This window comes from Opisthorchis viverrini (genome assembly GCF_000715545.1).
Source record: "Opisthorchis viverrini unplaced genomic scaffold opera_v5_94, whole genome shotgun sequence".
In the NCBI taxonomy this organism is placed as follows: Eukaryota; Metazoa; Platyhelminthes; class Trematoda; order Opisthorchiida; family Opisthorchiidae; genus Opisthorchis; species Opisthorchis viverrini.
Genome location: NW_008751751.1, coordinates 1,016,081 through 1,040,860, shown reverse-complemented (window position 1 = coordinate 1,040,860; position 24,780 = coordinate 1,016,081). Strand labels below are relative to the sequence as shown.

At 44.6% G+C, this 24,780-nt stretch overlaps 1 protein-coding gene across 1 annotated transcript; it reads left to right on the top strand.

Annotated features, from left to right (window-relative positions):
- Nucleotides 1-976: 976 nt before the first annotated feature.
- T265_05200 (hypothetical protein) lies at nucleotides 977-23,856 on the top strand (the record flags this gene model as incomplete). The annotated part of the gene is made up of 12 exons (XM_009170144.1): nucleotides 977-1,103; nucleotides 3,846-3,943; nucleotides 4,066-4,117; nucleotides 4,163-4,221; nucleotides 5,542-5,688; nucleotides 7,660-7,833; nucleotides 9,351-9,620; nucleotides 11,620-11,696; nucleotides 18,442-18,800; nucleotides 18,883-19,439; nucleotides 20,432-20,833; nucleotides 23,770-23,856. 12 exons carry the CDS (start codon nucleotides 977-979, stop codon nucleotides 23,854-23,856), a joined length of 2,409 nt encoding a protein of 802 aa, XP_009168408.1.
- Between the last annotated feature and the right edge of the window lie 924 nt (nucleotides 23,857-24,780).

Here is a 24,780-nt window from a genome sequence, read left to right as displayed (position 1 = left end):
TCCCTTCTCCGACCAAAAGCTGCCCCCTTGGTTTGGTGGCCCGGCTTTAGTGCTATCGCCTCACGCGGCTTAGCCATGCCAGCAGTGTCAAGGCAGAATAGTCAAACTGTGACCGTCTATCCCTCACACCACGAGACGATTAGCGGTTAAGTTCGCACTGTTCCTTGCGATAGGAGTGTGGACACAGCAAGGTGTTTTCTTTTAGTTACCGGCACTTCCATATTTGTGCAAGATGTGGTGTTGCCTACCCCTGAGAAAGGACGGGTAAGGAAAAATAGTTCAGCTTAACACCCTTTCGGTGCCTAGCTTCCACGGCGCCCGAAGGAAGTAAGAGGGCTGGGATACTGCAAGGTTGCCCAAACCTAGACAGGAGAACTCGAGATGCAGAAGTTGGGTTGACTCTAAAAACCGCGCACTCTGATCTTCAGACGGTTGACTCGACGAATTATCCAGTACGGTAAAAAAAGCACAAACCTGAGCACGGGCCTAGCGCGGCTCCAAACTCATCCGTCTGGCGCAGTAACATCGTTGTTGTGTCATGTGTGCCTTGCCTCATGACCCTCGGGCTAGGCCGATCCTTCGCATCCAAACAGACCGGACCACTAAGTTAGTGGCTCTGGACAGGGTACCCCAATAAAACCCTCTTACCCGCTTCGTTGGTGTTCAAGCTTTTGAGCCAAAAGCTCAAGCTGTTGTACCTCAATGAAACCCGCTTTCTCGGCCTGGACAACGAGGAATCTGCCCTCGTAGCACTTCGTTCACCTGACTTCACCGCCTCCCCACTCATCAGTGCTACATCGATCCATCTATCAGTACCCTAATCATTGTTCCAAGTCTAGACTATCGCCTAGAAAAAGGAGCCAATGTAGCCGTTCACTAAGCTAAAACATCCACGTTGCAGCTTTCGATATGCATACTGCCTGCCTAATTGGGCAACGGGCATCTTTTCCCGAAATTTTGCTTTCCCTTTTTGTTCATGTGTGTTGTCTCGAAAACATGCGTAGAAGACTCCACTTCGGTCATGCACTTCAAGTCGCTTAAGACAGACCAAGATGTTTCACGTTCCACTCTTCTGGTTCTTAGTGATCCTGACGCAATGACTCGTATCCGTGGCGTTTAATTTGCACTCAGCCCCAGGGTTGAAATCGCTTTACTAAACTGGACCCCAGCAAACAGTCCTTGTGCTGTGCGCTTGCACGGTTAAATAAAACCAGTTCGACGAACTCACGTGTGTTTATTTGCCCTGGTAACTTAACGGTTAGAGCGCGAACCTACTGACCGGAAACTCCATGGTTCGAACCTTACATCCGCAACTTGTCTGCTCCTGTCTAGGCTTGGGCAACCTGGCAGAAGCTCAACCTTCCGGCTTCGGGTGGTATGGCAGCTATGCACCGAAATGGTGTTACATCTGACCGATGTTTGTTTATTAGGATTCCAACGGTGTTGAGTGGAAATCTTTATTCTCCTGTCCGATACGCGTTGATCATATCGAATGGATATCCCAAACACCCGTATCCATGTAAAAGACCAACAGTTGGTACCTTCTCATATATGAATGCAATGTTCTACTCGGTCGCACCGCTTTATGAGGGTTTCTCTCTGTACTACTAATAATCGTTCAGTTGTAACACCTTTTCGGTGCCTCGCTGCCATGCCATTCGAAGGATGCATAAGAACTAAGATGTTACCAGTTTATCCAGCCTAGACAGGAGCAGTCGAGATGCTGAGACTGGGTTTGAACCACAGACCTTCCAGTCAGTAAGTTCGGGCCTTAACCCCCGAGCTGTCACCTTTAGTCTTATTCTCACCATCCTCACCACACTTTTCTAACCCCTATGTTCCATTTGTTACCAAAGGCATCATCATCATCGTCGACAGCATGACATCAATGTTCAACACTGATGCTTCACTGCTGTACCAAAGGCATTCGTTAGAGCTACCTTTTAGTATATTTCTTTTTCGGTTTATACTTTATTTGATTATCGAAGAAACCTCGGCTGTCTTCTGATCCCGACGTGAACCTTCTTCCCAGGGTATACTTTAGGAACCGTGGGTGGTAGGTGTACATATGATATCTCGCTAAATGATTCAGATTCTGTCTGGATACAGTTCCACTAAGTGGCCAAAATATCATATTATTCGGTATGTGCTTTGCACCTTAAGTATGCTAAACACTGTTGCCAGACAGGCTTAATACATCGCCAAAACTGGTCGTAGTAGTATGGATGTTATTCAAATTTACCTTCATGGATAGTTGTATTAGGTCAAGTGATAGCATTGCTGACAAAATAAATATTAGGATCGGTCCAACCGAGGCACATCTGGGTCCACGTGACATTGGCTCGTCGATTAAAGACTACTTACACAACAATGTATCGCGTCCTCTGTTGCTTTATAGAAGTGAAGCCTTGCCGCTACCTACTTGTTTTTGACTATCGGCGCTGTCGAAGCACCACACATATCTCATGCGAACATCGGATCAGCGATACTGAATTCTCAAGAATGGCAGCAAATCAGTTGCTTATCCAATTAATGGGTTGGTTCGCCTGCACCAACATCACCTGTTCGGTCACATGTCCCGTATGATGGATGCTGGGTTGCCTCTCTGCGCCCTATTTGCTGATGCAGTTTATGACTGAAGGGCATCACAAGGTGGGCAACGCATGACCTGGAGACGAAGCATGACCAAGTTATTCCTACAATGGCGTTTGTTGTCTATGAGGTCGAGTTACCGGAGTCGCATTACATCAACGGTTGGACTTATTCAGCTGTACGATATCACGTAATTAGCAGTGCTATCTTTCTCATCAGTAACTCATTCCTTTTTGTTTTCCACACTCTCTGTGTCTTACCCACTGTCATGGGCTGCGCCACCCGAACTACCATACATATGTACATGTGTACAGGACTCATGGTTTCCGAGCTGAACTGAATGGATATGTAGCTTCGGCATGGTTTAACCTTCCACTTAGTTGCAATACTCTATCATCAGTTCAGTTCAGACCATTTTCAGCTCACAAACGGTGCACCAAAGTTCGGTGTTTACAGCTGCTTCAGCTTCGTTCAGTGAGTATAAGGAAACTGATCGAATGAGAACAGCTCTGATATCGTCACATCTTGATGGCAGTTTTCGGTCGGAAAGGGTGCATACAGTGTTGATCGGAGGAGAGCACTCTCCTTTGAGTTGTAACCGGGTGTTGGCTAACGTGTTTTTGGTTTAAGTGCCAAACTTCTGAACTCCAAACAGTGAAAGGGGTGTATCTGTTGAATTTATCATCCTCTTCTGCTCGTTTAATACTGTCCTTATCCTGTCAACATACTTATTTCTGCAAACATAACTTTGACTGACTCATGATTTTTGTTTACCTATCAACACATTACTTTATGTATTACAGATAAGCAGTATCTTTAGATGGTCATTTTTGTTCTTGAGGGGTGATGTGTCTTGTTGAGACCTTTTTATGGCTTTGTGTAGGTGGTATATAAATAAGCCTAAATGACATGTGACCATTCTAGACTGTCTCTGTGACTCGTCGTGGAAGGGTTGGTCCTTGTGTTTGGAACGGGTGGCACAGTAACTCAGCCATCCAATTTTTTAACGGCATGTAGCCTACTGCCTATATGCTTGCTGCCAATGATGATTATGAAGACCGTAAAACGGTTATTTTAGAGCTTTCACAAGTCAGTCTGATTCATTTGACCGCATTTCCATCCCATATCTGTGTGACAACATTAGGATGTTTTCGTGTAGTTCATTTCCCAGTCTTAATTAATATGTCGACGAGACTAACACTTTTGGGCTCGATTGACTTCAGATGCCATATATGAGTAAATTTGGTTTGCAGCTCACTGTACAATGTCCCATCGTATTCCGCGCACACACCCACCGATTCCTGTTGGCGGCTTGCAATCTAAGGAGGAAGAATATCGGTTTGTCTTTGAAGTTTGTTGCGTAATGACTTTAGAACATTAAACGCTCAACTGGAGGCGAAAACTGCCAAGCTACTCAGAGAAGCTGATGAAGTCATTGTAAGTATTTTTCCCAAATTCTCTTCACCATCGCAGCAAACAGCACAAGGTCTCAATACGGACGACGTTATGGAAGCTTGTGATTTGTGTAAGTTCTGCAAATAAGTCTAACCTCCATGCACTAAATTTTCAGTGTCTGATGAAAATGATGTACCACTGAGTGTAGCAGCTGTGTCGACTGTTGATAGTCAGGTAAGTCAGTGTTGGCGCAGTTCATGTTCATTCCGCTTCACCTTCGGCCTTGACTGATAAGCAGGAACTAAGTGTATGCTAGGAGCTCCACTGCCTATCCTTAACCGAACGGGCGTAATACATCCCCAGACAAAAAGACTGTTATAATCAAAAATGTTGCTTAGGGTTTATGCATGCTATACAACCCCCTCCTCCACCTCGAACGAAACAGCTACTTACGAAATGAGAACTTACGTAGCGCATATCGATCGTGCCTCACGCCTGCTGGGTTGCCGCGCAAGCATCTTACAAAACAGCGGGTGGAATCAACTGAACACCCTGCAGCTCCATGTAATAAGACATGATGGCGGGAATGGGACGATTTTAGAAATGTTCGCCCACGAGCGGCAAATCAACAGATCATGAGCTTTAAGAGATATATTACCACTCCCTCAATCATGAAATTCACATCACATGGTTGCGTGTTTATATGTTATCGAGTGATGCTTTCATAGTTGAAAGGTTTACTCAACCTATGGTTTATCACATCTGGGCTAATTATAGTTTACTGACAGACTGAGGAGACACTATCATCAAGCTGTGTGTGGCTCAGAAGGAGGGATAGTTCACCAGTTGCGTGAACTTTCCATCTGCAAAGTCACTTGATGAGCCAGTCAACGCGCAACTACGTATGGTGAATTCCGCAAATAAAAGATGAGTGGCTCTATATCCTGTCTAGGTGTGGGTTCATCACCTTGCTGATCAGCCTCTGGGGATCGAATTCCCTGGAGTTTGTGGGGTGCGCACTACTAAAGCTTCCCAATAAGGCTGAAATAGCTGCACAGTGTTTCTAGTCTTTTCGGTACTGATTAACGTTTGGCTCTGATTAGTGACTTAGTTCAATCAAATAATGAACCTACATGCTGAGTCTGTTAGCGAAGCCGATCTGACCGCGCATAAGCGGTCACAAAAGTATGCAGAATACTGAGAAAAGGGGCTGTAGCGTAATTAAGCTAAAAGTAGAAAAATGAATAGGAACGCTACAGTGTGTGGTGCACAGTTTCGAACAAAAAACTTGTAGCTCTTTGGCTTGCACATGCACATTATGGTACATTATTATTGGAACCGCCTTATTCCCACACAGGAGACAGATCCTCTCAAGGAAAGCCATCTTCCATAGTCTGTTAGTGGTGGGTGCACTGTGTATTTCACCCCATTCTCCATAGACTGCATGAAGAAATCGAGGTACGATCACCAATATTTGGGCATCTATCCTTAAGTTCTACCACGTAAATGAAGCTGTTTTTATTCTTCCCATTGTACGTTTCCTCCTGGACCCAGGGTGAAATTGGTGGCTATTGCGATGACGACGTACTCCCACAACCGGCGGCCAAACTCAGCGTAAACTCCCAAAACCGCTACTTGAAGGCCAAAGTGCGTGCACTGCAGCAAGAAACGCACAAAGTTATAGCTGAGTTGAACCTTTGTGTAAGTTTTCTGTGTAAGTTATTGCTAGTCAGTAATAATGATAATCGTTCAGCTCTAACTGCCTTTTGATGCATAGTTGTCACGCCACCCGAAGGGAACGTGAGAGCTGAGATACTGCCAGATCGCCCAAACCTAGACAGGAGCAGTCGAAATGCTGAGGTTGGTTTCAAAATATGGACCCTAACCACTGCGCCATCTGGAGCCTTGCTAGTCAGACGGTACGCCTGTTAAGGTGGGGTGCTTTTTCCATAATTCCTGCCCTTCATCTTCGAGGAAATTACTACCTTCACTCCTTCGGTTCAGAAACTTCTCACTTTTATAGCTATCCGCGTGTGTGAACCACATTTGTCGGCAGGCTTAGGATCAGACATGAATAGAACTGACCTCATTCAGCCACTAACAACAAATATCAAAACACTCAGGCCCTACACGTAAACCTTATTATTTTCCACTTGGGGCCTTCGAATGAGTTGATAACCACATGAATTGGAATGTGTGGTTTCCTAACGGATGAGTTCCATTAACGTTACCTTGAAATGCACCACGATCTTAAAGGCCATGGATAAAAATATCATCATACCACATCGGCAGTCGCGTGATGTCATCAGCAGTATCCCGTTCACCAAACCGTGCAAGGTATGCTACTGACGATACACTAAACTTTGAACTGAAACGTCTCCATCGCGTCCAGAACTAATGGATTTCCATATAAGTTTACAGCCAATAGTATCCCTCAACGTCTTATCCAACCGACTATCATGACTGTCTCAAGAAAAGCCACTTTCCCACCCTCCACATGCAGCCTTTTGGCGTACCCATCCTATTGCTCGTTGATTTTAGTCCTTATAACGCGCGTTTGTTATTGATTTGCAAGCAAGCAATTACTCAAAGGCAATATATCAATCCTCCCTCTAAGCATCTTTGCATATTCCTCCTGGGGTTTGTTGGGTGCACGGTAAGACGACTTGTACGCAGAATACCTTAATATTTCTCCTGCCGAAGCGTCCCTAGACTCAATAACAAGGTCAAAATCTCGACTGCGTCACACATACGTAGCAATGACTACCGGGTAAGTCCAATGGAGTCGTCTTGTGTCATTTTTCTATGCCGAACAGCCTGCCAAAACACTCGTAATTCAGTTGCGAGATCCGGTGTTTTGCTGTCAAAAGCCGTTTAGACAACCCCCTAGTCCGCCTTGATCATGCAGCCGCCCAGCGGTCTTTCAGATCAATTAACACTCTCCTATTAGATAGGGCTAATAACCAATTGCCTGTACTCTCCCCGTTTGAATAACCGATCCTTCGTGGTCATTCATTGCATTATTTGTTGCTGGCTTGACTACTGGTCGTTTGTTGACCTGACTACTCGCTCGCGAATGTACTATTCGTCTGAGGGGCGTGGTGGCTCAGAGGTTAAAGTGCGAATTTACTGACCGGAAGGTTTGTGGTTCGAACCCGGCCTGTCTAGGCTTTGGCAACCTGGCAGTTTCCCAGCTCTCGTGCTTCCTTTGGGTGGCATGGCAGCTAGGCACCAAAAGGGTGCTATAGCTGGTCCTTTGTTCTTCTGTCTGTGTTCCTGCTAAAACTATGGGAATATTCATGGAATCATTCAGTTGTATCAGTAGCTTACAACCCATGAATATGAATACATCAATGGAGCAGAAAGTCACAAATTAACGTTCAGAAGATTGGGGAGGCATCAAAATTCTACTAAGCCACTGATAAATGGTCAAAGTTTTATGGGTAGTACGGTAATTGCATTTTTCGGCGCGACTAACCGACTTATGGACATTCCCAGAAAACACTGATTATATTGAGGTTACAGGGAGAAAGCTCACTCTGACCCATCAAATAATCAATCACTGGGAAGTATTCATTTCTTTCTCGATGGTACCGCGCACTATCAGTACTCTGAGAAACTCCACACATTGTCTGTGCCTGTATTCCTTCTGCCTTTTCTTGTTGGATTCAGCGTGATGACAATTCGCAGCTGAAAAAGCGCGTACAAGAATTAGAGGATGAACGGAACCGGCTACAGCGTCTGACTACTACGCACTCGGCTCAAGTTGAAAAGGTGAAGAAAACTCTAACTGAGGCCCGAACACAGTGCGATGTGCTAGAAGCGGAGCGAAATTCGTTAAAGAAGGTGGTCATTTACGAGTGGTTGCATAAATTGTTGGTTAAGTCTACCGAAAAGTGTTATCTGACTGAAGTGTTCTCTCATTTTTTCACAACTTGCAGTCAGTCTTGCGCCTGTATTCGGAGTGGGAATTGCAACACGAGCCATATGGTTGAGCATCTAAATCTTAAAGCTACTTTAAAGTCGGATTCGTTTATTATACCATCGGTATAAACCGTTTACGGTCGCATTCGTCTCCATCACTGATCATCTGATTGACTCCTACAAATCGTTACCATAAATCCAAACGCAGTGGTATTAAGTATACTTCTCGTCAACCTCTCCTTAATGGGGATTCTTGATATTCACTGCACTCTCGTGCTGTAGTGTCGTCCCGTGTTAACCATCTGCTCTAAGGCCTTATTACTCGAAACACGCCAACTTATTCTTGCCATCAGTAAACTACACTGTGTTCGTTTAAGATCCACCGTTTATAATTGTTGATTATTTTAGGCCCATCCAGTTTGTCCCCCTGCCAAATAGGCTTCTTTTCCATGGGGATCTCTTTGAGAAACAAGATGTCTCCTCGCTCAACGGTGAATTGAAGATCAATTGAAAGGGGTTTGAAGCTGACTGAAAAGTCGTTGTTTCAGAAGGGATTGGTAAACAATCGTTAAATAACTACCAATTGTTTACCACGCCCTTCTGAAACGACAAACTGATGATCGTTTTGTTCGGTCAAAGCGACGTCACAGGATACTGCTAAGCTAATGTTAAATTCGTAATCTAAAGATTACGGTATGGTAGGGAATTGGTGAAGCCACAGAACTGCTCACTTACTTTTTCTTGAAAGGATCCTCGTAGATCATGTACTTCTCAGTTCGTGCACCCTTAGCTCACACTGGTAGACACAGGGTGCGCCATTTCGCCCAAAAAAATCTCCAAGCTTCAAGATATCACGCAACTTTATCCTTTCTGTAAAAGTTTTCTACGGGCATATTCTACCTAAATATTCTCCCACGCAAACTAAGAGCTGAACTTTCAGACCGATTATCAAGTAGATGCTGTCCTTCAGGTAGATTTAAATCGATTATAGCAGTAATCCAAGGATACCAAGATGCCGACCATTCAGCTAGTTTCGCCCTGTCTCACAGTTTGTCACCTACGTGCTGGCAGGGGATGATGGGGAAAATTACAATACCCACAATTTCTCGCCGTAGTTAGATTTGCAATGAGGTTTGTCAGAATGTCGTCCTCTACTTTTTTTCCTCGGTGAACACATTTTTAAGTTCCGGTGCACTTTATTTCGTCCACTATCTGGATGAGCGCTGCGTTTGTCCTCTGTCGTCAACACAAAAGAATCCTGGTACGTCCAGCTGTCTACCTCTTTCATTTGGATGTACACCAGCTAACCAATAAACCAGCATCCATCTCTTCAGGCATTGATGGTTTTTTCCCACCCGATCTGCGCTCGAGTTGACCATTGTAACCACTTCCCTTACACTAGTCCGCCTCACTTTTCTCTCCTGTGTTACGACCCAAAGGAGAACGAGACCACAAAACGTGCAACAACGCAGCAAGCTACTGAACTGAAGTCTGCCAACGTGCGGCTCCAACGGGCACTCGATGAGACTGAAAAACTCCGACGCGAGTTGGATCATCTTCGCTCATCTAACCGAGAAACGACCGATTCCTTGAAACACACTGTAGAACAGTTAACCATGGACAACCGTCGTCTAGAAAGACAAAAGAATGAACTCATATCCGTGTTCAAGAAGCAGTTAAGGTTGATTGATGTCCTGAGACGTCAAAAGGTTAGTTGTGCTCAATCATCTATTTCGTTTCCGTTACATCACCTTTCTCCTCAGTGGTCAACTACACCTCGCGTTTTATTCCACCATCTTAAGTGTGATTGTCGAAGTACACTGATCTCAACTGGTTCTGATGTGTATGCCGGACTCACCCATTACAGCACATTTGTAAGTCAAGGTAATAGTCTGAAGCTAACTAGTGTACCCTCACCTAAACTGTTTCGTCCGTGGAGGAGTCTGGCTCGAAAATTAACAACGTCTCCGCCACTTAAGTGTTTATTCAAGCTTCTTGAAGCACAGTTAGACCTGGTAGGTATTGGTATCGTTATCAATTAGAAGACGCAGCTTTTCTATCTCTTCTGGGGACAGTCGACTGTTACGAACATTCAATGAAAGGGATTCACTCATTATTAGTTCATAGTTTTGAGGCATTATGTGCTCCACAGGTCTTTAGAACTTTGACACTCAATGGGGAGTAAACTCTGCTGGACAGTGGTTGTGGTCCACACTCAAATACGCTTTTATTCAGAGGGGCGATGCCGAAAATCTTTCCGGTCACGTACGAACCGAACTTTGATAAGAACATCTCGAACTTCTTTCTCCGAATCGCGCGTACTGCAGTTTTTGTCTGTGAGCAGTTGGAACTCGCGAGGTTTGTGTAGGAATTACTCCTCTGATATATCATGGCGAGTACAGATGAATCCACCAAAATGGTCATCAGCATCTATGGTGTAGCCTCTGGCAGGAGCAACAGGCAGTACAGGTGGGTTGGCCACGGCGGGATGTTCGGACTACTTAAACGACAAAAGTAGTGTGGAACATTCTACCTATTTTCCAAGGCCGAGTGGCGATAACATCATTCGGGGTCTGCAGCCAATTTGAGGGTTCCATACAAATATTCGAATCCATGATGTCAACCACATAGCTACCTTGCTTTTAGGCTTGAAATTAAAACTTTTTACCGGGGGTCTGTCTCCAAGCAGTACGGTTTTTTCGTGATCTGTAGTGGATTTTGAACGACTGCAGAGGTTTTCAGGAGTCTGCCTTCTACTTCCTCTTCTTAAAATAATGGGCTGTCGAACCGAGGCAGTCGGTTTGAAACAGCCGCGTCTCATACGTTCAGCTGATCGACTTTTGTGTGAGCCCGTGGCTCCAGGTTTTTATTATGGAAATCCCCCCATAATACAGCGGGGCAACGTCCGGGTCTCTCCCTTTTTTTGAGGGTCGGTGTCTGTCCGTTTCTCTTGGATGCAACTCAGTTGTCTACTGTCTCCAGTGCACCCATCGTTCCAAGATGAGTCTCAGCTGATTATGGCCACTGTAGCAGTACTGTAACCGTCGTCGTTAGACTGTATCTGAAGTCAGTTACTTCACTTAGTTTCAATTGTTTGAGGCAAGACCTTATGTTTATCCAACTTCCATGGGCAGGTCACCGATGGTCCATAATGTCAGATATCGACCGTCGCTCTTAATTACGACAATATCCACCCCACTAAATGGTAATGGTCTTGACTTCTCCAAGACGGGTCTGATCTACTTTTTCCCGGCTCGATACCATTTACAATATTGATGAAAACTCTCTAAAGTTAGCTAGGTATCATATTTCCGACGTGATCTGCCCCGAACACCCATTTCCTTGTATAATATGATCTTTGATCCCTTTGAGCTATGAGGGGTAAAGCTAACCCTCACACGACGACTTCCACTGAAAATGAAATGAAGGCTGACTGAATTTCGCGCGGCTAAATTCCGACTGAATTTCGCAACTCCGTCCATCACTCATTTGTTCCTACTAAGACCCCCCCTGGTGAGTTGCTTCCGCATTTTGCTTCATTATTATCCCCAGTCGCCTGCTTTTTTGTGGGCGTTTTCGACGACGACGTAAATACCAGCTCATTGTGATAGAAATTCGCAGGTGAGAAATTTACCAATTCAAGCATCGGAGAGTTCATACTGTTTGATTTACTGTACCTTTTCCACACTTTCCACTACCTCTTCGCAGATGCTAATCGAAGCTTCCAAATGCCTTCAGCTAACTGAAGAGGAATTTCTCAAGTCTCTAGATTGGCAGAGTTCCTCGTGATCACCCACCCTGCCCACCGATTCCTCTCTCCCTCGTATTGACACATTCCATGATCTCATCGTTTAGCTTCGTTGCATTTCAACAATCCAAAGAAACCCGAGTGATGCCGTTCCTGTTATATTTATTTTCTTTTGCCTTTGACCTGCTGTGCCTCTGTTTGAGCAAATACAGTAGTTACCCACTTAATTTTCGTGTTAGCCCCTTGAGTCTTATATGCGCACACTTTGTTTGCATGTTGACATTGTCATGTAGATTCTCGTTTCTTTAAGTTTTCCCGTATGTCTGTGCACCGCTGGTGTCGGTGCGTTCTAAACTAGTACAGGGTAACCAGCCGGTCCAAGTTGGGCTGGTTGCCTAGCCCAAGAGACCTATAGCAGGTGTTATACGTAATTCGGAATGGGAAAACTAGTACGAAGTGCCAGAATGACAGCTGGCAGCTAGTCCAGGCCGACCTAAACAACATCATTAGGCAGTTTATCACTAGCATTGTCGTCGAGTAGTGTAAATCTTACTCCACCAGGAGAGAAAGGACACAAGGATTAGTTTACCACTACCAAGATTAGAAACTGGATACGTAATTGAACCAAACCGAGTTGCCGCTTGAATGGTGTGAACGATTAACTTTCCCATCCGCAATATCCCAGACGCATCCACTTGTTTATTACTGCGAAAGCGAACGTACAGAAACCACGTTTTCAGTTATTCGTCCTGTCTTTCTACTCAGGTATACCCTTAATACGGTTGTCTCCCAATAGGGATCATCCGTCGTACCTCGTCAAATTGGTCCTTTCTGGAGCACCCGACTGAATCTCATGTTCAGTACGACAGCTGAATGGACTTCGTTTCTCGCAAGAATTTTCTGTTTCATGTTATTGCTCTTCCTTATTTAATCTCGTTCTAGAGGGTAGCTACCATGTTATAGGGAATAAACGTAGGATGTCAGAAGGAGTCAAAAGGGTTTATTTGCTCAACGGGCCTCATCGATTGAAGCAGTCCTCGTGCTCTCTTCCCCGTGATCTTGAAATCAGTTTACTGCTGCTTGTCATGCGCTGTCCCACCTCTAGCTTTTTTTATGGTTCGTCGGGTTTATCGTCTCCGGTATGGTATTAACAGCAACGTTACTGTATTAACCAGCTGCTCACCTGTAGCCGAAGGTAATCCAACAGTAGAAAAACTGAGTTTTAGCTTTTAGGTGCGCTTGCCGATGCACTGCGTGGTTAGGGTTCCAGACAGGGTTAAGCATTGCGTAAAAGATTGATGAAATCTCTTCAACAACCAGTTTTGTCTCACTTAGGCCTAACCAGATGGACATAGTCCTTTGGTTTCCATTAATCTCATTTTTCTGCTTGAACACGGCACACTGGGACAGGTTGCGCCACTACATTCTCAACAGTATGATTCGTCACAGGTACCGAATAAATTGGCTGGATGGAAAAATTGAGACATCAAATGAGGAGTTTATACATATACCCAGCTTCCCTCCGTAAACGAGGCGAACAACAGCTCAAGCCACTACCTCAATGCAAGTTTTTGGTGAAGTACAGATTGGTTTGGGGCAGGGCATGAATGTTAGCACTGATATATTTCATATCCAAGGTTACCACTGTGTCTGGTCTATCCCTCTCGATAGAATCTGGTCATAGCTACAATCCATCGGAGCAATTGATGCATAGACGGCACTGCTCACGCATCAAATAGAAACTACAGTCACTCACTTAAGACCCATCGTCCTATGCCACAAGTTTTAAACCATAGGTGTGTGTGCACTGTTGGATTCAACTGTTTAGTTGCCATTACCTAATTTGACAACCATTGGTCATTGGTTGATTACTACCTCCTCTTCATCCTCTTGTCGTATTCCTCCTGTTTTATACAGGCCTAAGCATGTTAAGATAGCTGCGCGCTTGGCTCAGCTTCTAAGAACTGTATTTAAACCCGAAAGCCCATAGCCTCCCTAGTGGTAATCACAGTTATTAAGAATACTAAGCACATTGAAGCTTAGGTTCGTCCTGGTGTGTCTAGCGCTCTCTGCGACCCGTGTGATGACTACGAATGCCGAATAGTCTAATGAGAGGAATGCATTGTCTCAACTCGACACTTGTGTTCGATGGTTCAAGTGGATCCACTTCACTGAATATTTCACAGCGACCCATCTCCTTTCTAAACCATAGTAACCCAATAAATGCCTTGAGTCCCCCAGAGTCGGCTTGGCCGATACAGTTTATTCTGCATTCAGGACGCAGTAACACTGAGCTTCTGTTTGGATCACTTAACTATGAGATAATCATCAACACAGTCAGTTCTTTTAGTCCCGACTGGCTTATTTGTATAGTGAGCCAGACATGTTCAACGCTGAGCAGCGACAAGAACCTACATAACCCAACGGTGTTACCCGAATCAGCTCTGGTCCGTCCTTATCATTCAAACTGCTACGCGTCTTATTGTGACGGGTTCATCCGGTGGATTGGACGACCTGATTACCTGAAATTCGGGTTCAGCCTCAACATCACATGGTTTCAGGCTTCACTTGCGCGTAGGGTATGCATGCTTCAGTTCAATTGGTCACACAGATCGTGAAAATTTAGGAGCTAGCTGACCACCCATAAGTAATCAGGTCACAAGTGGATGCGACGCCTGAGCTGACCCAGCCGGTTGAATCAGTTCCGAAACTCATTGGTAGGTTTGCTGTGATCAAAGGCAAGCCTGTTCGGTTGGTGAATTTTTATCAGAAGAAAAATTACCGACTACTCTGTTCGATTTCGTTACTAATAAGATAGCGAAACGAACTTTGGGGAGTCTTCGAACCCTTTCTGTTCGAAGAATTTCCTGACAGTGTGACGCCTGTGAGTGACATCGCTCTCGTTTCCAACAAGTAGCAGGCGAAAATGAGTGTTTTCCAAAGGTCCATTCCATTTTTTAGCATGTGCCTGGCATTCGAAAAGCATAATCATCCCCCAGGTCATGCAATCTTCCAAGGATTACATGATGGTTTAATGGAAGAGATAAACATCAGTGTCAGCTCACCATAGGGACTCCGGGCTGCCACACATCTAGAAATCTATTCAAAAAAGCTATATTTAAACTGACCGGAACGCCATCGGCCTCGATCAGCAGCTATCTCTTTCAGTGGCCAAGTCAAGCACAAGGAAGGTCACGCGGACGCCATCCTGAAAGGTGGATCGCGCTGACGGAACTCAACCCTCGTAATCGCTTTCACATCCGTCTGACTGCTCGGAAAGCAGCAATATTTTCCGCAGACGATGACTTTGCGTATGCAGTAAATGGTTAAGCCATTGGAGCTTATGACTGTGAACAAATCCATCAGTCTAATTCCCCTACTTCACAACTAGGTCAGTCAGCTTATTAGCTATAGACCATGTACCAAGGGTACGTCGCTTCCAGCTGCTACACTTTCGTCAGCGACCAGATGCAGTACTTGGAGACCCGTAGACTGTCACTCCGCTATGTCACTGAACACAAGATTGATTAGGAATGTGGAGTGAACATTTTTTTCTGACACCAGTTTTGTTGGAGAGCCTTTGAAGAACTCCCATAGATTTTCACAGCTCAGTTGGCTGTTGATCTGTTTGCCAAGCTTGCTAAATGACCTGCAAACGTTTCGTCACCATTCCAGAAGACATTATCAGTCCGCGGTTGGACGGCCCACAGGTCCGAAACCCCGTGGATATTATATTCACAGATTTCCGGGATATTCCTCGCTGAACAAGCGTGTTAATAGGAACAGAACAATACACTTTGGAAATCCAGATCGCCTTGCAGATGCCGATGGGGTGTGAGGATCTGATGACGGCAACTTCTACCGGGCTGAAACTTCGCTTGCTGTCCTCGAGTCTGTGCTTCACAGGCCATCAAAAGTTCACCAAAATCGCTGTTATTGTGAGGGATTGATTTCGTCGGAGACCGGGAACTGCATCTATTTGATGGACCTAAAAGAAGGCCGAACCTGTGGTGGGTTGAATGGACCAACTTTTGGTGGTCCTGGCATATTTCACCTCTTCTGCTTCTGTTACCGTCCGCGCTTGCAAGGTCTCATGATCGACGTCCGATAATCCGCCAAGATGAATTGTATTCAGGGTCGGCGGGGTCAGTGTTCCGAGATTCAGTCAGTGTGATTGTTCTCTCTGACGTCCTATGCTTAAGTGTAGCTTGTTGTACCGTGCCACAGACAGAACTCCCGGTATCATGCAAGCATGTGGCCATCGCAATTCAATGAGAATGGACCAGTTGATCGGCAGTCTAGAATTTGATTCTAAGAGATTCATTTGATTTCAGGTCTTTCAAGTCCCTCGCTTACTAAACGAATTTTTCGCCGTTTGCTTACCACCAAAAATAACAAAAAGATAACAGGTTCGTCATGAGAATCCACACAAGTGTTCCGAAAGAAGACAGCCATTGGTTAATCGATAACTGCGTGGTCAATTTGGGTTCGCTTTCGGAGGACAGCAAGTTGTCAGACGACTTTCATCATTCCAGAAGTTGGTTTTGCATAAGGACAGGTAATGGTCAGTGCAAGTGGGAAGCAGTCGTCCGTCGTTGTTCGTACTTACCGAGTTGAATTCAACTTCTTCTCAGCTGCACGAGTTGAATCAACTTCCCAACCGGACTAATTCAGCTTATCTATGCGTTCAATTCTCTGGCCGCCAGGACGATGTCCGAGCTCTCAGGTCCACATAACAAGATACCCGAAGCATCATGGAAATTGTCTTCCACAGTACCAGAAGTGTAGTCCGTTAAGGCATAAGCAGGCAATAGACAAGTTACAATTGATCCTTCGTCTGTGCGGTTCCTTCCCAGAGGCCAAACACTATGTGCGCGGGCGACTGCGTGTCAACTTCCCATAAATCAGCAGGATTGTGCATTCGGAAGCGAGAGGAGACATCTATCCCAGCGATTGTGCTTGATTCGTGGATTCTTGCTCCCAATGCGCAGCACACATTCATTTCAAGCACATCTAGTGTCCTGCTTATTTCAGGGTTCAAACGTTACCAGCAGCAAGGTAGACTGAACGTCCAGGCTTGAGAAGTGACTGGTGTGATTGAAGCTCCCAGCACCGACCGGCGCACAGACGTCGCATCTAGGAACGATACAAGGTGAATCAGGTCGCCACTCATAACGGATGAAATCACAAGGTGATATCTGTCAATGGGGTGGAGGAGAGTCGAGGAACAAGAAACAAAAAGAAAAGATGCGCTAGCTGTAGTCCGTTTCCGCATATCCCTCCTCCCATTGTATGCATCATGTATGACGACCTGGCTACCGACCGTTGCAACATGAGAACAATTTTGCGCATGTGAGTCGTGCTTGTACACAGGTTCAGATACTGCTAGGACATCGGCACCTGAACAGGGAGATGATTAGTATCCTCGAGCGAGACCTAACCGAAAAATATCGGTATTTGACTAGGCGTGCTGGGGTATTTTTGTTTTTTGATAACATGTTGCTGCATTTTCTAACTCTCTGCTGTAAGGTTCAGAAAACCCATATCCACTGACCGACCTGATGTGCGATACTTTGTATGTGTCATATGATCACCTTAAAATACAGCTTAACGTGTCTCAGACACACGCAGCTCACCGAACTACGATAAGATTCAGTTTCTGCAATGGCTCATATCTTTCTTTATAGGGTTATGGAACCTAAGTCAACTTAGGTATGAATCAAGGGAGGCCAGTTCTGTGCGATATTTGTCGGTGAGTACACTGGGCATTCCACTGTTTTCAGTTGCTTCGCCGAGGCATGCGATGAAAAATTTTTCTGTCATAGTCATATGGTTAAACTACACAGTAAACAACTGATGAGTGGGACACTGTCATCTGTCTGTCCACATCTTCATTCATTATCAGTGAATCGAGACTTGTCAACCATGGGTGTCAATCAAGCAATTAGATCTCGTCACACAATGGCGAATAAACGTTTCCTAAATATCTGGCGAATAGGATCCGGTAGTGTTAAAAAAACGGCAGGGGCATGCGGGATGGGTAGAAATTTTCAGTAGCCAGTGGGGAACGTAAATCAACAAAAGTGGAACAATACTGAAGACCATTTGTCCATGAGAATGACGGTGACGCGCTTTTGCTTTGTTATTGATGCAAAAGAGATTCTGGTTGTACGAAAGTGACGGGTAGGTGAGCTTCTGTGAGAATATTGCTCGTTAGAGAATTTCATAGAATGGGGGGACATTTAAAATGTATGTAGTAACCTGTTTAAAATAATTTTTAAGGAATGCTGCTTTCCGTATGATGGAGAACTTTTAGTTGAGTTTGTACCGGGTAAATCACATATCCATTTTGATTTGATGGTAAACTGCCTTTATTACGCAATAATGTAGTCTTATAGTCGCCCTATGGTTTCAAATAAGCCAGTCCTTACAGTACATTTGGAACAACGCCGCTTCTACAGTATTTCTTCTGAATAGCCACTTCGGGAAGTATGCAGATCAGGTCTCAATAGCGAGGATTCCTTAATTTTTGCAAGAACGATTCCCAGAAAAAGCATTGGAATATCCGATTCCTGGCAAGTTATGTACCCAGACACACTGTTGTATCGAATAGACGGAACACTGCAACTGGTTATCCGCCGGCATTTGTTTGGATGTATATTCAAGTTCACATCGAATTCTCCGTTCTAGACTTTCACTGCTTACGCAGTCCCCATTAACCTGATGGAGGCCTTTCATTCGCTGTTTTTGCGCAACTTTCCACTCAGGTCCTTCATGTCCAGTGAAACGGAATCAAAGCGAAAAAGATATTCACCATGTGTTCCGGAACCGGGACTGGGGAGTGTGCCTGAGACAGTCACCAATTGGACGACCGATAACTTTTCGAGTTGCCCTATCGTACTTCCCAATGAAAGTACGGGGGAAAAGAATGAGCAGCGAACCAATGATGACCTGATAGATACTTTATGTTTGGATTGGTACCAGAATGCTTCCTCGTCCGGATTAAGACTATCTGAAAACATTATACTACAGGCAGCAGTTCGAATAGCAGCTGAACACGGTTTGGAGAATTTTCAAGCGTCACAAGAATGGTTAGATGATTTTTTGAATCGAAACCAAATTTCAGTAAGGGGTTTCAGTGGTAAGTGGTTCTTTCTATGCATACATATGTATATATATGCTGAATTTATCCAGGCTCAACTACAACTTATCTGTCATTTTAGCCATGAACTCTGGTCCTAACCTTTCAGCGAACGGTTCACTTGGGCGTCCATCACATCCACATTTGTCACCTCCTCCATCAGGAACCTTAGTATATCAGGGAGCAGAAGCCCGCTTGTACAGTACCACATTGTATACATCCTCAAGTCCCCGCAAGTGTATCGTTAAAGAACGTTTCGTGAAAACCTATCGCCATCCTACCCTGGACAGCAGTCTGTCTGCACAACGAATCCGAGCCGAGGTACGTCTTCTGGTACACTGTCGTAAGCTGGGCCTGGATGTGCCCGCTGTACTCCAGGTGGATGTTCCCTCACGACGTATTTGGCTTGGACTTATCGGTCCTGATGCGCTCACTTTGCATGATTGGTTCAAAAAGTTAGCTGCAGACTGTGTTGAAACACCAACAACTCCCGCTGGAGACTCCTTACCCAATCTGAAACACTACGCCGGTGTTCGTCTGAAGCAAATAACCTCCGCTTTGGGTCGGCTGTTATCTCGGCTTCATGCCAACCATGTGGTGCACGGAGATTTAACTCTGGCAAATATTCTTGTCCACAAGGTAAACTGCTTTATTATTGACATGAAAAGGTGTTTTGCTTTCCCAATTTCCTGTCGTGTTCTTTTGCAAGGATTTATGAGCATCCACCATTATGATACTATCAAAGTGTTGTATAGAAGTTTTCAAGTTAAAAGCGGACACAGATACTTGACCTCAGACCTTCTGGTTGCAAATTCATGGCGTTTTCGATTGAATCGTCTGGGACCAGCGAAGTCTGGTGCCCCTTCAGAGTGACCGACCAAAATAGTTCGCTTCTCGGAAACGTCCTCTCTTTCGGGAATCAATCATCTTTCTCCTCACGTGTACTCAATGTATGCTTGTATTTTGCCCATTCTTCATAAGTTTAGGGATCAACTTCTAAAAGATAGCAAATTTCCCTGGTCGTAGTCACAAGCAACCGCGCAATCTGTTTAAAAACTTCGTTGCTTACCAGACACCTGGAGAGCCTGTAATAGAACAGAATCTTGGTAGCTCAGGACGGGCCTCTAAGTATAGGTCTCCGTGAAAAATGCCCTCCCATCTCAAAAGGTGATAGCCTGTTCTGAATCCTTTATAAAGTGAATCGGCTGTCGCTTGATTTACGGTTTGCGGTGCAGGCTGTGCTTTTAGAGCTACATTCAGTGGTTCTCAGAAAAAATATTCCAATGTACAGTGCCTCAATTTTTGTCTTGATGGGTTGCCCTATGATAAAGGCTGCTGATCGATTCTACGGTCAAAAATAGAACTTTTGCTGCAGACGTCACTTTATTCTGTCCGCTAATATCCAACCAAAACAGCATGGGGAAAATGAGTGCTTAGACCTGAGCAGCACACTTGTTTTGAAGTAGAAGGCACGGAGTTTGATCCTCTGGAGTCCCTCAACGTGCCCACCGGTTCTCGTCATACTACACTTCACTTGGGCGTATTCGTATTCATTTTTTCTGGTTCATTTTTTTGTTCAGTGTTGCAAAACACAGAAACGAAACTTTCCATCCATTTTCTTCTCATTTTAGGCCACTAAGGAAGAACTTACTGGTTCTGCCGAACCGCGCCTCGCAATCATCGATTTTGGACTGTCTAGTGCAGTATCTCATTCAGCCATCCAACGTCTTCCCGAGGAAAAGGCGGTTGATTTGTACGTTTTTGAGCGCGCTCTCATCAACGCCATCGATATGAACTTCTTGTCTACCGTTGGCAAAGACTTCCCACAATTCAGCTCACCAGAGGAGCTTATGACCGCTATACTGGATTCATACCTCGAGCACTACGCAAGCCAAGCCACATCTCTCCGGTATGAAAGTAATGAGAACGGCACGCGATGTGGCGTTGATTCCGAAGCGGTGCTACAAGCAGAAGGCAGAACGAACGTTCTTAAATTGGGTGAGGTCCGCTTACGGGGCAGAAAGCGCTTGATGGTTGGTTGAGCCCTAAATCTATGGATGTTCTTTCAATTTAATAAACTACTCTGAGACAAGTGTATCCTGGTTTCATCATGTCGGCTGGAACTGTTTCCTCTGCCACCTTCACGTGCTCACATCAATGGTTCTTCCAACAGTGATCAGCCCTAGCGTAGAGCTGTGATGTTTTTGTTAAGGTTGGGAGTCACTACGCAAAGCGATAGCTACCTATATGAGGGCACTAAGAATTTCGTGCGCTCTGATGATTGACCTGTATATGTATTCACACTGTCCGTAAAAAGTGCCTCAGGAGAAATAGTCCAACCTAAAGGCGTTCTAAGGCCAGCGCAGTACACTTTCTCCTTAGCCTCTTCGAGTTCGTAAGTGGTTATGATATCAGTAGACAAACAATAAGGAGAGGCGTTTGCTTCATCTTAACCACCTAGATTATTGATCGAATAGGCCCAGTCGGCTGCACATAAAAAGTGAACGCAAACACGTTACCGCTAGGTACTAGTGCTGTAACAATTTTCAAGAATGTGTGAAGCAGGAAGATGAAACTAGAGGCTTTCAAAACGGCCAATGAGACCCGTAACAACAGGTAGATGGTATACTGGGCTTACGATAATTAGACTGCCTATTGGTTTCTTAACATTTCAATGAGTCCCATTAATCAGTTTCGCCGTCATTTCTTCACATGGCCACCGTACAACCTCAACGAAGCACGAGGTCTGAGGAACTATCCAGTTAGCCGATTCTAAACAGGGAGAGTAAAAAAGCCAGAGGCGTGCTGAAACCGATTAATAGCTTGCGCCATTGTTATCATTTTAGCACGGAGTACTGTCTACCACTCCAAAACAACCTTGAATGGTGGTCGCGTTTGCTTGGTCCAATCAAGTTTTCCTCATGGATCGTACAGAAAGGCTTCTCGCATATTTGGCTAATTTGTTCCACATTGCCATCCATACTTCTCTTCTCCAACTCAACGAAAAGAACTTTATGCGAGTTCGAGTCATCCAAAGTCCATCGAGCACAACACTCCGACGTCCACCCCTCTGTGGTGACAGTTTCGACTGAATTCATCAATGCCCGTTATATACGACCTGGAAAAAACTTGTTTAAATCTACTTATTCACAAAAATCAATTAGGTGGGTAAATCTCCACTTTTCCACGCCAGCAGACTCATTGTGAACTACAGCTTGTCCAACTTCCACTTAGCGAACGGTCACCCCAAATATTTCCCCAGCAGCTCCATGCCTTTCGGTTCACCTAATGAGAATCCAAAATCGAATTTTCCATATCAGTAACGCCAAGGTCTTTCTGGTGAAGCTAAAGTCAACCAAACTAATGTACCCCTCGCAAAGAACTGTGTAATGAAAATAGATGGTCTGTTTAACTGTTGTCTGCAAAGTGAAATAAAGTAGAGTGTGGAAAGTTAGGTCTGCTAACACAGCCAGCAAACCGCACATGATCAAGAATGGCAAATTCGTCTCATAGGTCACATTCCGTGCAAGGTATATACAAAGTTGTTTCTTCTCAGGAGGGTCTGTGCATTGTGTTCACGTTCAAGTAATATAGCTGACCGAATTGATGTCAACGCACAACCACTGCGAATGTCCAACATGATGTACAGAGATCCCTTTGTGTGTGAGTAACAGACGATTCTTGGGAATCGTAATTCTTGTGAGTTGATATCGAGTTTCGAAGTTGTCGACGTCTAAATACAAACAAACAAGTGCTCATTTTCTCCAAACGAGTTAAGAACTTCTGTGCAGCACAATCATATCCTCCTTTTACAGCTCAGAAGCTATATTTGATGTTTCAAGCTCTGTCACTCGGTAATACGGGTATCTTCCGTTCTGTTCAGTGTCGGTGCTTTCTCCGGTAGTTAGCAGTTGGAGAATTCAGTATTACATTAGCAAGTCAGTAGTACAACACCATATACGTAAAAACGCCTGCATTTAAGGGGTTTATTGATATAACAGGACTCATGAAGTCGACAAAGACTGCTGTTTGGAAGCTGCCTTCCTACTTTCTCAGGAAAACTGCTGCCGAATGCTGGATCAATAAAATGTCCCGGTGCCACAGTGAAAGTCTGTCCTCAAATTTAAAATCGGACACCTTCTGCATGAAAATGTGCTCTTAGGTCCTCTTTCTGTTTCTGTCACACACTTAGTTTCCTCCATACTGTGCGATATCGCGTTGGCCGCCAAGGTTAGTCGAAATAACTTCAGTGCGCCTCGGCTCGTACTTTTGCCATGGGATACCAGTAATCAACTTTCACTACTGATTTCCATTAAGTAACACAAAATGCCCGTAATTTTATAGGTTCATTGGTTAGTTTTTGGTGGTTGGCTAGGGTAACAAAATGTCATCTTGACAAACTAAACCTGATGTACGTATTCCTTTTCTTTATAAACCAAGTGTTCTAATACCAAAGGAGTTTCCCCTTTGCCAACAGAAAGTTGGGCATTTTATATCAATGGTTTGTTGGTTTCCGAAAAGCATCCCATGGAGCCTCTTGGTGAATGACTGACTACGATGTTTGAAGAGAACTGTCAAATTTTATGAAGTTCATACGGGGTGTCCTGTCAGTTCAGCGCATCGGTTCTGGTCGTACAGCATTCACAGTTATTGCTGTTTTCCTCTCCAATACCCGCCATGTCACATACATACTTTACTTGACATAATTAATCGAATTGGACAAAGTGAAACATTGAGGGTATTTTCTGCCGTACTGCCTTCATCCATTGCATGAGAGGATTTTTCACGATTGCTTCTTATTCGGGACAGCGGCTTAGTACTCTGCAGAGGGATTCTTTGTTAGATATATCACGTGCCCTATCCTTTGTGTCTTAACTACGGTGTAGCGGATACGAACACTGGAAACGATGCACCATGTTGAACGGGTTTCATGAAAAGGTCGATGTTCTTAGGCTTTTCGGGAATACAGAGTGGGTGGCAGATAACTCTTATGGAACCGTCGAAGGTGCGTTGTAGACGCTGGATACCACCATTTGTGTGCACTCCACAGTTCTGAATCAGTGAATTTAACCGGTGGGCTTAATCGCTATAAGTGACCAAACCCTTTTATTATGCTACCTTGTTCTATGCCACTTAATGCTTTAGCGAGAAGTGACTTCGAAAAAGAGTAAAACAAGTCATCATACACACAGTCACATGCGATTATCGATGTTCATACCAAAATCTTAAAAACATTTCTATGTTAAATGACGTTCAGAGTTGACTGACGCAGGCGTGTGAAGTTTCAGCTACTGTCCAAAAACAGTCGTAGTAAGATATAATCCAGTGATCGGAATGAGCCGAAGGTCGATAGTTTTACGAAGTAGGACTGTACTTATTGACCACCCAGCACTACACTCAACCAACGAAACAGGTGGGTAACAGAGAACCGAGCTTCCCTATCGGTCATCGGTTTTCTCTCTGCAGCCATGGTCTTAAAATCGTGAGTTGTTCAGGCACTGGACGCTTTGCGATCCACTTCCTGTACTTGGAAGACCTGATCAGCTTGCGACATCTTCAGATTCTGACGAAAAAAGCACTTTGCCGAAGAGCTGCTTGGTATGTATACGTCATATTTTTTAGAATATCTGACAAGTAGGGGATTCCCAGAGGGCCTGAGTACATCGAAAAAACGCCAGATTAAAATGTCTTCGGTCTGGACCATTTATCAGTCCCAGGATTAAGGCCACTTGAGGACGACAATTACTACTATTGCAAAGTAGCATCATGTGAAACATTCTCTTGGAGTTTATAGGTGTTTTTTAACTTGAAGACCTTTCAACAGGTGCAGATGATCTGTCTGTTGCCACACTGAATTTACGCTACTGAGCCCTATCCGGTAGTATAGAAATCAATAATGCCAGGAAGCGTACGACGTCCTTCCGCTGTTGAGCGATTAGACGATTTTCTAGGGTATATAGAAAAGGGTACCAGTCACTCC